Consider the following 17023-nt stretch of genomic DNA (forward strand, 5'->3'; position numbering starts at 1 on the left):
CAGAATCCGTCAGGGGCACACAGGTGGGAGTAGTGTTGCGACAAATATGTATGAGAGCAGCTGAAATATATCTGATCTAGACGGCAAAAGCAAAGAATGAGATGGGGCATTTGAAGAGTTAATCCCTAAGGATTTTCAGATCTATGAAAGATACAAACCCTTAGATTCAAAAAGAGCAGTGAAATCCGTTCAAAATAAGCAAATGCATTGTAGCGAAATTGCAGGAAACCTACGATGAAGAGAAGATACCAAAAGCAGAGAGAGAAAAGACGGATTTTTTTCTAACAGAAAAAAATTTTTAAGTAATTTCCACTCTCAGTGTGGGGCTCAAACTCAAGACCCAGACACCAAGAGTCGCAAGCTCCACCTACTGAACCAGCCAGGCTCCCCAAAACAGACTTTTTAACTATGAAAAATGATAAGAGTTCTGTCAACAAACATCTTAACAGCAACAATGGAACCCAAAAGATAAATATAAAAATACTTAAAAGGATTAAGGGAAATTAACTGTCAAACTGGTATTATAAACCAATCTAAGCCATAGTAGAATAATGAAGGCAGAACAAAAGTGCTTTCAAATGCAGACCAATGAACCACAAACAACAGTAATAAGTCGAGAACATTTACCATTTTGATACCCTTACCAAAGAAACTACTAAAGGATGAATTAGGGAAAATAGAAAAATATCCCAGAAGAAATTTCTACAAGGCAAGAATAAAAAGTAATCTTGTAAATAGTCATCAGGATCATTGTATTAAATAGCAAAAATAACAGTAATGATAATATTAATGCCAATGAATTTGGAGAAATAAAAATATAACAGAATTGAAATATTGCAGAACAAGAGCATATAAGATGGGAGCAGAATATTTGAAGTTAAAGCTCTCTAAAATTCCTATTTTTATTGGGAGGGTAGATTTACAATTTTAGATTTTAAATGTTATGTATGTTAAATTTTACATGTCACTGCTAAATTAGTACAAATAAATTGTAAAACTTTCTAAATAGTAGGTGGAAAATGGAAATTAATAGAATTATAGTCAATCCACAAGAAGTCCAGAAAAGAGGGTGGAAAATCATAGGAAATACAGAAACTACAGAAAGTGAATATAAGAGAGCAGAAATAATCCATATATATATATCAGCTTTCAGAATAGTGTAATTAGACAGAAACTGTCAGCAGGGCTTGCTACAAATTATCAGACTAGACTGAGGTCCGTCTTTGTGCAGTTTGAAGAATAAACTCGTGAAATACGAGAGCATAGGATGAGAGTAAAAAATGGGAAAAAGATCAAATCACAAAACCTTCACCAAAGGAAAGATCCCATACAAACACTAACCAACATAAAAATAATAATATTAATATTAATTAAAAGAGCAGATTGCTCTCCTCTTCTTCCTTGTACCAGAAGAACTTTTCAGAGTCTGACTGGCCACTCAGCTAACTCCATTTTCAAGCCTCTCTTGAGGAAGTTCGTAGTCATGTGTTTCAGTTAAGGCAAAACTTTTCTTTTACCCACTGAGCCACCCAGGCGCCCCAAGGCAAAACTTGTCTTAATTTTCTCTCCCCTCTTCCATTGGGCTGGAAAAGGCATCTGCGGCAGGAGATTCGTCACCTGTGTTGTCTGGCAATAGCAGTTAAATCACAGAACAGAGCAGTCTACCAAACCTAAGGTGTACATTTACCTTTGAATTCTCATATGTAAGAGAAATAAACTTTTAAAATTTTTTTATTTACTTGGCAGAGAGAGAGAGAGAGAGGAAAGAGATCACAGGCAGGAGGAACAGCAGGCAGAGGGGGAGGGAAGAAGCAGGCTCTGTGTGGAGCAGGGATCCCGAAGAGGGGCTTAATCCCAGAACCCTGAATTACGACCTGAGCAGAAGGCAGATGCTAAACCGACTGAGCCACCCAGGTTACCTGTGAAATAAACTGTTTAAGCCACTGTATTCTGGATGTCTCTTATAGCATTTTAGTAGGTACCTTAAGTATCTCATATGCTTTAGAGTAAAAAGAGTTATTATTATGGTCACTTCATCAAAAACATAAACTCTAGGGGCACCTGGCTGGCTCAGTCAGTAGAGCATGTGACCTCAGGGTCATGAGTTCAAGATCTACTCTGAGCATGGAACTTACTTTAAAATGAATGAATGAATGAGTGAATTAAAAAAAAAAACCACACATAAATTCTGGATTTGTGTGCACCACATAATATGACTTCAAAATAAGTAAAATAAAAATTGAGAATTATAAGGACTGTGCCTTTGTGGATCAAGACAGAAATATGAAAAGGTAAAATCTAATATTTTTAGAAGATTTTAAAAATATTTTTATAACAGGTAGGAAAGAATTTCCTACACAAGGCAGAAGAAAGTACAAACCTGAAAGGGAAATGTTAATAAGTTTTACTGTATTAGAATTACCTTACATTATATAGATTTTGTGAATAAAAACTCACTTCAGTTATCAGAAGATGTTATTTAAAATGAATTTTTAAAACCACAGGCTAGAATCCTCAGTGACAGTAGCATCTTTGTGCCATCAGAGCTGAAACTGCTGTCACGGTTTTCACCCCACTGTTTGCAAGATTCCTAGTGGGTGTAGTTTAAAAATTTTTAAGAACCAAGAATTTTCTCAGTTATTGGCACACTCTGTGAACCGTGGTTTTGAGACAATCTATGAACTCACTAAAATGTATATCATATGAAGGAAGGAGCTTTGTAAAGGGTCAGGAGCAGACTACCTCTATCCGGATTACTAGCTCCCCCTGCTGGAACGACATCCACCTGCATGTGGTACCCACCCCCACTCCTCCCCTAAGTGGCAGGATAAAGTTCTTACCCAGATGGATTCACCTCACAGTCCTACTTCTTTCTTCCTTCTTTCCTTCCTTCCTTCCTTTCTTACTTTCTAAAAGATTTTATTTATTTATTTGACAAACAGAGATCACAAGTAGGCAGAGAGGCAGGCAGAGAGAAAGGAAGGGGAGCTGGCTCCCTGCTGAGCAGAGAGCCGGATGTGGGGCTGGATTCCGGGCTTGATCCCAGGGTCCTGGGATCATGACCTGAGCAGAAGGCAGAGGCTTTAACCCACTGAGCCACCCAGGTGCCCTACAATCCTATTTCTTAAGTGGCCTCAGGCTTCTGCTGCTTGAAAACTATTGACCCTTGCATGTGCTTGAAGGTTGGATGAGTCAGACATGATCAAGAAACAACAAAAGAGCCTTGGTAATACTTTACCTTTGTGACCAACTGTTGGATTTAAAACAACAACAACAAGGACAAAAAACCCTTGGTAACATTGTCAATATCAAGAACCTGTTTTCATTGTTACATTCTATTGTAAAGTCAGCTAAAACTGCATACTTTCAGCAGGACTCTGTGTATAGTTAGAGAAGGGAGGGGCCAAGTTAGGGACAAATTACCTATTGGGAAAATGGTCCTAAGAGATTTTTTTGTGTTTGGCACTTTAAGGTCATCATTTGGCAGGAGTGTAGAATTAATAGTCTTTCTAAAGTGTGCTTTTTCAGGTTTAGAACCGATGCCGAGTCTTCTTTTCATGGATTTTCATAATATTTTAAAACTATTTGTTTAGTAATGGCTCTTGTTTGGTTTTTAGGTAAAGGTTAATCTTGATTTTAAAAAACAAACCCACAGACTAAAAGAAGATATAAATAGAATAGATAGCTTCCTGGAATAGTATGCAGACTGTGTAAATATCACCTGTGAGTCAGTAAGCTAAAGAGCTCAAAACAAAGCGATAATAATATGAACAAACAATTAATAAAGAAAACCAGTAGTCAACTAGCATTTGAAAAGATGTTCAGTCTTGCCCGAAGTCATGTTAAAACCACAGCAAAATACCATTCACACCCATGAAATTGTCAAGCATGAAAACAATACCGAGTGTTGAAGTGTCGGTGTGGGTGGAACATTGGAAGCTCTCATATCAAGACAGTGAGGGTATAAATTTAGCATTTATTAAAGTTGAAGATATGTCTCCAGTACAACCCAGCTATTCTGTTCTAAGAATATGTTCGAGAAATTCCTGCATATGTTCATAGGAGACATAAAGAAGTGTTCAAAACAGCTTTCTTATAGTAGCCAAAAATCAAGGCAATAAACCCCTTGACTGTCCTGTCCATTGACAGGGAGAATGAGTAAACTGGTGCTTTCGTATAACGGAAGATAGTTGTGAAAATGAATAAGTGTGATCTCCTCATAGAAGTATGGAAGAGTCTCATGTAGAGTGTAAAGCAAACAAAAAAGAGCAGGTCACAGAAGCATCGTTTCGTATGTATTCATATACATACAGAGGTTTAGCACATGCAGAACAGTACTACATTCTGCATACAGACACCACGAGATTTCCTAATCGATGCAGTAGGTGCTTGTTGCTCATTTGTCCCAGTTGAGTTGTAGAGTAACAATAGGTTATTTCTTTTCTGGGAAGACTTCCCAGAGGTAGCGATTGTGTAAGCTGGATGATGAAAACTGGGCATGGGTTTTCTAAGGAGAATTCATGCACTGAAATTAATGTACTAACGTGGATTCTTTGGCTCACAGAAAAGTGGCTCCAAAATTCATTTAGGACCTTTTGACTTACTTAATATATAATTCTAATAAACTGACTTGTCTTGTAATCCATAGCAGATTAATTATCTGTATTAGCAGATACATAGGTAAATAAGTGAGAAACGACAGCCAGTGGTGAGGTATAAAGGCAGGGAACATCACCAAATGCCTGCATAAGAATTAAAATTAAAAGTAGTCTAAGGCTAACTATAAAGGCAATGAATCTTATGTCTTGGTGACTCCACACAGCAAGCTGTACACTATATTGATGACCCCAGGTTACCCAGATGTTTATGTTTCAGGTTAACAATTTAGGAATATATATATATACATATATATATATGTACAGTACACACACATATATATGTATATATGTATATGTATATATATGTATATGTATATATGTATATATATATGTATATATATATATTTGAAACATCATTCAGCAGTTTTTTAAAAAAGATTTGGAGCTTAAAGGAAACCATTTTTAATTTATGCAAAATTAACCTCTGTGGAATAATACATTTCCAAACTATGCCTAGTAAGTAATGCATTTCTGTATTCCATTTATTCAGCATACATTCCTTGAGCAATTACTGTGTGCTAGCTGTGATGTTGATTGGCCATAGAAAAGCAAATCAGATACTTCATTATCTCATTCACTAATACAGTGCCTCCTATATGATGTATTTATGTATATATGCTTAGGAAAAGAAGAAAGTGCTAATTTGGGTGGGTGATCTCTGCTCTACTTACACCCTTTTGAAAGTTACAAAACTTAAAAGTGTAAATGACTAAAAACTACTGGATTTAAAACTTCACTTGAGAAGCATGATAACAGTATATGATTTTATGAATTTCCCATAGATTCTTGCAGTATGTATTAACAGATTTTGAAAAGTTAATCTCTTGAATATTATAATTCTAATTCTAAAAATTTATCTTAAGAAAACTAAGCAGATGTTTTTAATTGATGTTTACCTGGTTTATAGTAGTGAAAATTCTGTGTCCAGAAGTAGGATATTGACTAAATTCTGTTGTATTCATCCATTGGAATTCCAATTTGAAAACATTTAATGACACAGAAAATGCTTATACTATGTTGGTAAATTACCAAAAAAAAAATTGGCTGGAGGAAAATATGTCAATTATTTATGGTAGTGGGATTATAGGTAATTTTGTCCTTTTTATTTTTTATTCTATTTTCCAAATTTTCTACAGTAAACATATACTGTTAAAACTGCAAAAAAATCAAGCACTGTTTGTAAGCTAGTACATATTTTCCATCCTAGAATACATTTTTTGAGATGTATTTTTATATTGGAAGATCATTATTGACCACAGTAGTTCTTTTGTGGATACTGTCAATAACCAAGGCTTGAACTTTGGTTAAAGCCACTGTAATATAATTTACCATTTATGATTATATTAGCTCATTAAAAATGGCATTTTTATGCATGTTCTTGTCTCTCAAATTGAAGGAATAAACAGAAGTACATGTGTCACTAGAGCCATAGAAAAGTATTCCCAAGGATGAAAGGGAGAAACTGCATGGAAATAATGCTCTCTTTTGCTCATGATTTTGCAGTTCCTCAGTGGGTAGCGCACTTCCCCGAAGACGCTGCTGTGCCTATATTACCATTGGAATGATTTGTATTTTCATTGGAGTCGGATTAACTGTGAGTATTACTCTATTCACTGTTAGAATTCTTTATTCTCACCTTTATCAGTAGTAAGTGATGAGGCCTGAGACAAACTTCAGTGATCCCCCAAGAGCCTGCCTCCCTGGCATCCCAGAAGCTTCTCTACGACTGTGGGCAATCAGAAGCCCAGTCCATGCACCCGTATTTAATGGAGTTCAAAGGTGTTTTGGGACTCCTCTCAAGGTCCTTGACCTTGGGGACTTTACCATCCATTTAGCAAAAATCCATTGTTTTTATTTAGTGCCATAGCAAAGTAAAAGCAGTGGTCAACTATGGAGTTCTGAAAAACCTTTCTCTTTATTCAAGTTAAGCACAGATTTATTATCATTATGGGGATGGTTTATTTTTAGAGGCGACTGAAGCTAAGTGGTTGACACTGGGGATTATTTTCTCCCAGGAGGAGGAGTTACTGATCTTTTTTTGGTACCATTTACTTCCCATTCTCCTTTGTCCTACCTGGTCCCATATTGTTAGGAACACTCTATCGTGTCGTATAACACGAAGGAGTTTAGGTGACAATTTAGTTACTTATAGAAATAACATGTTCAAGTGGGCTTTTTTGTTTATTTCATAAAGTTTGTAGTTAATATAACTAGCCGTATTGTCCTGCTAAATTTTACTCTGTCAATGATAATCAACAAATTCATCAACTCATATTTCATAGGAATATTGTGGCCTCAGGGATATATTTTATCAAAATCACTTGTAAGCCCACACAGGCTCTTTAAGCAAATATTTGCTTGAAGTTTTTAATCTTTTGTTATTGTATTGCTTTCTATTTTAGGTTGGCACCCAAGATTTTGCAAGGCGATTTCACGCAACCTATGTTTCTTGGGCGATTGCTTATCTTTTAGGTTTGATCTGCCTTATCCGAGCTTGTTACTGGGGAGCCATAAGAGTGAGTTACCCAGAGCAGAGTTTTGCATAAGCTTGCTTATAATTCAGTGATGCAGGTGAGAGTATCTAGCAGTTCTTGATAAGCTACTCTGGACATATTTGAATCATTCACCCTAATGGATTCCATTTCTGGTTTCTGCATAAAGTTTCAAGACTTGGGGAGTATTTTATGAACAAAATGCTCATTGCACTACATTATATGCAAATAGTTTGTTTTGCTGCTAGGTTTTCAAGCTCTGAATAATAAAACTGTCTTCATGTTCTTTTACATGTCTTAAAGATATTTTTGGATTTGTCACCAAACATTACATATAACATCACCCTTCCGTTATTTTTAAATCAGTTATTCCATTACTTGCCGATCTGTGAGTATTCCCAAGGAGTGTTTATAAATGTTTCTACAATAGCTTCACATTTATACTCTCATTTTAATTAAACAGTATCAAAATTGCTTGCTTTAAAATCTAAGCAATATGCATTTTGCTTGAACTGCTTACTGTAACTTTAACCTAAGATCATAGTGACCTTATTCAGGAAAAAAAAAAAATTGAGTGTACCTTCAAAGACTTGACATTCTTGTCAGATAAAAATCATTTCTAGATACTGTATGCTTGTTTTTTGTTGTTTGTAGAAAGATACAATATTTTGGTAGTAATTTAAAATACAAGAATGAAAATATTTATTTGTCCACAGTTGGAGATAATGTTGGATAAACGTTTTTTCTCAAAGATCACAGGACTTTTGTCTTTCATTTTTGTCTGCTTTTTTATTTACTAATTCTAAGTGTTCTGGTCTAGATTTATGAAGTTTAATGTTAATCAGCTGATTATGTATGTATTCCTTTATAGATCTTGGAGGAAGTATTTCACATAACATGTTTTATAATACTTAACCATTTAAACAAAGATATATTTACACTGGATTGCCCCCCTTTTCATTAGATCATGGTAGATTTTCTTATTGGGCTAATTATGGACTACTTATATGAGAAGAGAACCTATGACATTTTACACTAGCTAAAATGTTGAGGTTAGAGGTAGTTACTCTTATCTTCTCAAATATAGCTGGTCTGATGGTTACCCAGTTTATTCAAGAAAGTAGATCAAAGACAAAAAGCAGCATAGTTTTCTAAGAATTCACAAGATTTGAGTAATCAGCTCTCACACTGCCCATCTTTGCAGTTTTGAAAAAGAAATTGCTTAATTGAGAAATAATGTTCTAAAGCCTTTAATGTAGTAGAATTAAGATAAAGAGATAATGAGTAAATTAATTGGCTCTTCCACAGATAAGAATAATAATTTAAATTATTTATGTTCCTGACTAGTATAAAAATGTACTCATCAGAGAATTTGGAGCAAAATACATGTAAACTTCAAAGAGTAAATGATAAATGTCTAAATGCAGTAGCTCAGGATTATGTGTACCTTTGAAAATACACTAATAAAGATTATTGTTCAAAACTACCTTGTTATATTCCTTTTTTTAAAAATAAGATGGTGTTTCCAAAATGCCTAAAGTTATTACTCTAAAGGAGTTTTCATGTTTAAGAACATGTCTAATGTTACTTTATATAATACTCATTTATGTTTTTTTCTAGTATTTTCATGGTTTCATTTTAAAAGTATAAATTTTAAATCTACTTACAATACTTTTGATGTAAGGTATGAAATAAAAATCTAATTTATTTCTTTTCTTAATGGTCAGCTAGTTGTAACCGCATCGTATATAGAATAATCCCATTAATCCTCCCATTCCTTTCCCATAAATTTGAAATCTCACATTAAATTATATGCTGCATGATCATTTTCCTTTTGGACTGTAATTCCATGATAGCAGGAACTTTGGTGGTCTTGCTCATTGCTTTATCTTCAGCATTCAGAACAGTGCATAGTGCATTTGTGTTCATAGATATTTGTTGCATCAATGAATAAATGGTTAAATGAATTGGTATGTTAAATTTTTATACTTTGGGGGGCATGTGGGTGGCTCAGTGGGTTAGGCCTCTGCCTTTGGCTCAAGTCATGATCTCAGGGTCCTGGGCTCGAGCCCCACATCGGGCTGTCTGCAGGGAGCCTGCTTCTCCCTCTCTCTCTGCCTGCCTCTCTGCCTACTTGTGATCTCTTTCTGTCAAATAAAAAATAAAAAAAAATTTTATACTTTGGGTTTGGGCTTTATATTTTGTTACAGAATATATAGGTGAATGAATATAATATATAATATAATCTTGTGTTAAGGAAAACTTTCTAAGTAAAACCCCAAAGCAGAAATCAAACAAAAGGATTGATAGATTATATGATAAAAAGAAAAAAAAAAAACTTCTGTGTGAAAAAAACATAAACAAAGCCAAAAGATAAACTGTATTTCCAAAATAGTAGAAAGTTAATCTTTTTAATATGGGAAGGAACTAAAGGCATGAAGAAGCAATTCATTAAGAAGAAATATGATAAGTAAAAGCATGAACTTCTTTTCAATTTATTAATAATTAAAGAAGGTAAGTTAAAACAGTAAAAATACTATTTTTTATCTACCATATTAACAAAGAATGAAAAAGAGTGATTAATCCTTGTAATTCTGAAGATATGAGAAAGCACACACACAAACACACAATCTTTGACAGTAATTCCATCACTATGAATTTATTCTAAAGGTGTTCTGGATACAAGAACAAATAGATTTGTACAATATGTTTATCACTTTTTTGCTTATAATAGGGATTGAAACTAAGAAGTCCATAAATTAAGCAATAGGAGATGGGTGAAATAAATTATGGTATACTCATAACATAAAATAGTAAGTAGGCATTAACAAGATGTTGAAATCTCTCATCTAACTGAATTGGCAATGGTTCACAAAATATTGCGACAAAATCATATTACAAATCAAAATGTACAGTGTTATTCACTTTTTGAAGAAAACGATTTTACGTGTATGTGTTAAAAAAACTAAGGAAAATTAAACACTAAATATTAAGAGGAGTTCTCTTGGGGTGATAAAAGGCAATAGTAACTTTTAAAAAACCCCTTTGGTAGATTAACAGTTGGAAGGTTAGGTTTTGCTCTTGATGAATAGATAAGAATGTTATGTGGTTATCATTACCAATGTCTGTTACATTTTCATTTAGATCCTTGAAGAGTTTTATTTTATTTTATTTTTAAAACATTTAGCATCCTTTTTTTTTTTTTAAGATTTTATTTATTTATTTGACAGAGACAGATCACAAGTAGGCAGAGAGGCAGGCAGAGAGAGAGGAGGAAGCAGGCTCCCTGCTGAGCAGAGAGCCCGATGCGGGACTCGATCCCAGGACCCTGAGATCATGACCTGAGCCGAAGGCAGCGGCTTAACCCACTGAGCCACCCAGGCGCCCTCCTTGAAGAGTTTTAAAATAAATTTATTAACTCCAAACCAGTACATTTCATTGATAAAACCTTATTTTTTAGAGTTAATATATCATATATTTAAGCTTAGTCCTATATGAATTAACATAAATTTTTAATTAAATCCAAATTTGTGAGAGTTTATACCCAGATTGATTGATTGATTGATTGATTCATTTGACAGAGAAAGAGAGAGACCATGAGAGAGGGAATACAAGCAGGGGGAATGGGAAAGGAGAAGCAGACTCCTTGCTGAACAGGGAGCTTGATGTGGGGCTCGATCCTAGGACCCTGGGATGGTGACCTGAGCTGAAGGCAGAGGCTTAACAACTGAGCCACCCAGGAACCCCTACCCAGGCTTTTTTTTGAAAGTAGAGCATTCCTTCCAATGCCTGGTACAGATACAAAACACAGAAAGTGCTGGGAAAATGTGATTTGAAAGAATACACCATAGTCACTAATTGGAAAAGGAAGGAATTTTTTTTGGTCCCGGCTATACAAAGTAGTAAAAAAAAAAAAAAAAAAGTCTAGTTCTTAGAAAAGAGGGAAAAAATGGAACCACGCTCAGTTATTCTTGAGTGAGTCATTTGTGAGAGTACATGTGTCATTTTGAAGATCCAATAACCCATGTCAGGCACAGTGCTCGCCTCACAGCGCATGCAGTATAATAGCCATAGGAAGCCTAGAAAGCACATAATTCTTTTTAAAAATTTATTTACTTATTTATTTGAGCCAGAGAGAGGAGAACACAAGTGAGGGGCAGAGGTAGAGGCAGAAGCAGATTCCCCGCTGAGTGGGGAGCCTGCTCAATCCCAGACCCTGTGATCATGACCCGAGTTGAAGTCAGATGCTTAATCTATTGAGCTACACAGGTGCCCTAGAAAAGCACATATTCTTGTTTCTGTTTTACTAGAAGAAATCGAAGTGTCACTCTCATCGTTCTGAAAAACTGGGTTTTAAGTAGCGCAGGTGTATGCATTCAAAACAAGTACTCCCAGATGATGATGTAGGTTTTCCTGGATCATACTTGAGTAACACTGCACTATACTGTGCACACACCAGTTTGCGTCCACTTTCAATAGCATTCACATTTTCTTATATATAAAAGCTTTTTATTGGAGTAAATAATGCCATTTCCTTTGTTTAGCTTTGTTTTAGTTTTGATCTAGCGATACTTTGCTTGTAGGTTATGAAATTACAGCTGTTTCCATGTGCACTGTCTCAAAATTGCAATAAATCTAAATTTGCACTTATTTGATGTGTTTTGGTGCACATGTACATATATATGTGTACACACACACATAATAAACACCGAAAAAAACTGGTGTTTATTGATCTGTCTTACAGCTTTGTTAATATTTAATCTCTATGTCATAGTTATGACTCTACCATTGAAGCAGCTCAGTCAGGGAGGCTAAATAATTAAAGGTCGTTCAGGTTATATGTGATGGAGCCAGTTGGAATCAAACAATCTGCTTTCAAAATTTATCTGCTTTCCACAGCATGAGGTTTTATTGTGCTTTGCTTTGTACAGAAAACCTTTTGAGTTTTGTGCCCCCTGCTGTTCATTGTCTATAACTCATCTGTGGAAAGAAAACTGAAAAATGTTTGACCTCAGTATTGATTTCACAAAGAATAGAATACTATTTAAATATTTTCATGAATTTGAAATTATATCCAGTTTTATTTTAGAGCATTTTATGTAACAAAATATTACATGTATTTATTTTCTTTTTTATAGTTAATATAAAGTCACAAAACTGGCTAGGAATATTACATATTAAATACGAGAAAATTGACATACAATGAATTTTAATGTAAATTCTTTTTCTTGTGATAGCAATATTAAAATGATTTTAAATAGCACAAAGTGCTAAAAAGGATCTGTAAAGGTTTTTTGTTTTAAAAATCACTTTACATGCTCAGTTACAAATTAAATACCAAGATTCTTTATGTTTGAATAAGTATACATGTATTTGACTTGGGGTGGAATACCATGTGAAAAACAGAAAAATAAAAAGCCTGTATTCTTTTGGGACTGGCCCACAGACTAAGGTATCAGATGAGGCTACAGGTCTAAAAAGTGGGTATGGTTTGTAAATTGACAGGTGAGAATCTTTAATCTACAAGCTCATCTAAGGTAACTTGCTAAATAGGAAGTGATTATACACATTCTTCTCAAGAAATTTGTAAATTTACCTAGAGTGGCTTATGCATATATATAGGTACTAATGCTTGGTTGTAGAACTACTCGAAGTTCCCAGTGTTGAAATCAATTTTTCTGAAAAGTCTTGCTGCAGGTATTTCTACATCAGATATACCTTTGGCTGAAGATATTGGATATTGAAATAATTATGGAGAAAATGTGTTAAATTTTCATTAGTTTTTAAGCTTTTAGCAAGAGTAAGTTTAGGCTATTTGTAGAGAATTCCTTAGCTTATGCAATGTGTTACTCCTTCTTTTAAAAGTCCCTCTGCTTGGGGCACCTGGATGGCTTAGTGGGTTAAGCCAGCTCAGGTCATGATCTCAGGGTCTGGCTCTCTGCTCAGCGGGGAGAGCCTGCTTCCCCCCCCACCTCCGCCCCCGCCTGCCTCTCTGCCTACTTGTGATTCTCTCTGTGTCAAAAAAAAAAAAAAAAAAAAAAGTAAAACCTTAAAAAAAAAAAAAGTACCTCTACCTACCATCTTCCATCTACAAATCTCTTATCACTCTCCCATAATCAATGCCGACTTCAGTACCTGGTTTCATTCTTACCGTATGTCATTGATTTAACTGTCAATGTGAATGGACTAATACTCTGGTCTGGACTCAGTTTTGATACCCTCAAGTCGAATGACCTTCCATTCCACTTCTGTTATTCATCTCTAGCTGTACGGTGGGTGCTCATACTTAGAAGCACTCCATCTCTGAACTCATGCTCAGATACCCACTCTCTGGCCCTACTCCTCCTCTGTCCTGACAAAATCCTCACTCTCTTCGTACCACTATTCATGAGTATAACCTTCAGCCCTTCCAGTTTCTCAATTATCTTCCAGTCTTATCTTCTCCTATATTTCCAATGAATCCCACAAACACACAGATTAATACCACTACAGATTTTTAATTTCCTTTTTAAAAAAGACTTTATGTATTTATTTGAGAGAGAGAGTGAGAGAGAAAGAGAATATGAGCAGCGGGGCAGATGCTTAACCGACTGAGATACCCAGGTGCCCCCGATTTTTAATTTTCACCTTCACCTGCTCCTCAGCACTGTTGACCTGTCTCCAGCAGCTCCTGCAAATTTCCCACAGATACTACTTGAAAACTTCAAAATCCTAAAGCCCTTTATCACACTTTCCATAGTTGACCCCCTTCCTCTCATAGCAGATGATTTATCTCACCTATTTTTTTTTTAAAGACTTTATTTATTTATTTGACAGAGAGAAATCACAAGTAGATGGAGAGGCAGGCAGAGAGAGAGAGGGAAGCAGGCTCCCTGCTGAGCAGAGAGCCCGATGCGGGACTCGATCCCAGGACCCTGAGATCATGACCTGAGCCGAAGGCAGCGGCTTAACCCACTGAGCCACCCAGGCGCCCTATCTCACCTATTCTTACCGTGGTCCCCTCCCTCCACCTATACTCTAGGTCCATCCCAGTCCCTCACTCCTCAGGAAACTCACAGTATCTTTTCCTTATTTCTACCCATCTGGCTGCCCACATCAATAACTGGCATCGCCATTTTCACTTCTCATTCTCACAGCCTTTCCAGTCCATCAGGTCTCCTTTATTCTCTCAAGTTCATGCACTTCTCTTTCTTCATGGGCAGACCTACCTTCCTTGTTCTCATCCACACTGCCTGGGCTACCGGAAAGGTCTATGAACCAATCCCTCTGCTGCTGTTCTCACTTTACCTACTGCCTGTCCCTCTCCTCAGACCATTCTCAGCAGTTACTTAGGTGTACATATGATCTTTTCGTATCTAAAGTCCTTCAGTATCTCTTTTTACCCTTAGGAGATAAAAGACTCATCCTTCTGGAGCGTGGTACTGAACCACTTATTCAAGCAGGGCCTCATATCTTACGTTTCTGCAGTGCTGAATTACTAGGATTTTTGTATTCACTATTGCTTCATTTCTGTATGCCTTTGCACATATCCTTCTTCCTGCAAGGAATATCCCTAAGTTGGTAAACTTCTTTTTATCCTTGAAAATTCTACTCAGGCGGTACCTCCTCTTGGAACCCTTCCATGACCCTTCTTCTTTCTATCACCCCCAATATAATTATTTCTTTCCTTGTACTACTTCTGTTCCAAGTATATACTTCTAACTACTATAATATATATACTACCTATATTATGAATTTTATACTATATATATAACATACTACTGTTTATTTTATTAGTTTATAGGTACTCTTTAAAAAAAAAATGATTTATTTTAGAGAGGAGAGCATGAGGGAGAGAGAGAATCTCAAGCAGTCTCCCCACAGAGCACAGAGCCAAACCAGGGATTCGATCTTACCACCCTGAGATCATGACCTAAGCCAGACACTTAACTGACTGAGCCACCCAGCACCCCTACTTGATAGGTACTCTCAAGACTATCATTCTCTTCTTGCTGATTGTTCTTCAGTCATACTGTCTTATTTCAGTTTGTCTTTGTATCCTCAGTGCCTGGCACCTAACAGGCACAGGTCTTCAAAACTTTTTTTTCCCCCCTGAGCTAAGCTGAATAGAACCAAGTCTCTATTATGGTTTTTTAATGACTTGTTCTAATGATTATATGCCTGTGTGCTTCTGTATGTATCCTCCATAAAATGGTTTGTAAATGTGGAATAAGTGAATGAGAGACAGACTACTGGCAGGAGGCTAGTAAGGAGATCATTTGGTAAACACTAGACAATTGACGCCTCTCCAGCTTTTCCCAACTCCTCAGGCTTTTAGTAGCACCAATCAGGCACACACACGCCCTGGGAGTGCCTTTATAGGAACAATTAGCTTCTTGAATTGTAATTTACTGTTTGTGAATCTATACCGTCAAAGACACTACATTTCTTGAGAGCTGGTAACCTGTTTATGTGTGTTACCTGTGCTTTGGGTTTTATTAACTTAAAGGAAGGTACTGTGAAGGTCAAATAAGATATGCAAATATATGGTAACAAAAACCTCTACTTAATAAAAGACCCATTTAACTGTGAATTATCCTTCTTGGGATTCCTATTTCCGTTCTTGCTTTTCCTCAATCCATTCTCCAAATCTTTCTTTAAACCAAAGTAAGTATTTACTTAGAATGAGAGAATGGCATCCTGTTACAAATTTTAAAAAGCTGCTAAGTACCAGCTATTAAAAAAATCCACAAAAGTATTTGATTAACTGCCTGAACCACCTTATTTTTCCCTGTATTTGTACTTTTATGTATTTTGATTGCCTCTTTATCTGACAATTTTATAATGCATTTCCTTTGTGAGAGTAAATAATTTGGTATTTTCTGCAGCATAGCTAATCAAAATTTATTTTTTATTATTGAAAATTTAGAAAAGTTAATTTTAATCATAGCTTATTTAGTCATGTCAGTTTTTAGTGTATTGCTAAGTTGGGGAAACCTGTTGACTTTCTTATATGAGCTTGATAATTTTAGAGCATTTTAAGCTTTTCTTGATCAGTGTGACTAACCTTAAATATTCTTGAAAGTACTTGCTAACTAGTCAAGCTGTTGTTGAAGTGTATGATGAGCTCTAGATTATCCTTTGTAGATGCCAGTATCTCTTGCCAAGTCAACAAGATATTTTCCAAACTTTCAATGTATTTATATGATTCATTCTTCTTCAACTGATTACTAAAAAGTTTTGGAGTCTACTACCTCTGTCTAAAATTTACCTCTTCCTCTAAATGGATTATTGATTTTAGTTTGGTCTAAAATTTTTTTCTTCAAACTTTTTTGTCACAATAGTTTCTGTTGATTTCATATAGTAATCTATACAAAATAATTGTATAATGTATATGTAATTGTATATGTTATATTGTTAAAATTTTAAAAAAGATTTTATTTATTTGACAGGGAGATACAGCAAGAAAGGGAACACAAGCAGGGGGAGTGGGAGAGGGAGAAGCAGGCTTTCTGCCAAGAAGGTTACACGAGTTTTCTCGTTCCAGAGACCACCAAGGAGCCAAGCACTGATGCAATCAAACGAGGGTTTATTTGACAAACTTAAGCTTGGGCCCAAGTATACCCGACGCAGCAGAATAGGGACTTGGACCCTGAGCTTAGTTAAGGCAGGGGTATTTATGGGTTCCTGTTACTAAAGCAGGGTGGGGGGGGTTCTCTGAAACTAAAGTAGGGTGGGGCTCCTTAGAACTAAAGTGAAGTAGGGGAAAGTTCAGCCCTTGGGCACAGGGGTCTGAGATGGCTGTACTTATGCTAAGGCTAAACCTGAGGTGGGATGGCCTTAATTTTTCTCGGCCTCCACAAAGGGAGTATGGGGGCGCCTGGGTGGCTCAGT

At 35.9% G+C, this 17023-nt stretch overlaps 1 protein-coding gene across 1 annotated transcript in view; it reads left to right on the forward strand.

Moving 5' to 3' along the window:
• PIP4P2 (phosphatidylinositol-4,5-bisphosphate 4-phosphatase 2) overlaps positions 1-8636 on the forward strand; it is a 56827-nt gene extending 48191 nt beyond the window's left edge. The window contains exons 6-7 of the mRNA XM_044245338.1: positions 6162-6252; positions 7061-8636. Of these exons, the coding sequence (XP_044101273.1) occupies positions 6162-6252; positions 7061-7204 (235 nt within the window). The 3' untranslated portion in view covers positions 7205-8636. The remainder of the gene's footprint in view (positions 1-6161; positions 6253-7060) is intronic.
• The last annotated feature ends 8387 nt before the right edge of the window (positions 8637-17023 follow it).

The sequence above is a fragment of the Neovison vison genome, chromosome 4 (assembly GCF_020171115.1).
Source record: "Neovison vison isolate M4711 chromosome 4, ASM_NN_V1, whole genome shotgun sequence".
Lineage (NCBI taxonomy): Eukaryota > Metazoa > Chordata > Mammalia > Carnivora > Mustelidae > Neogale > Neogale vison.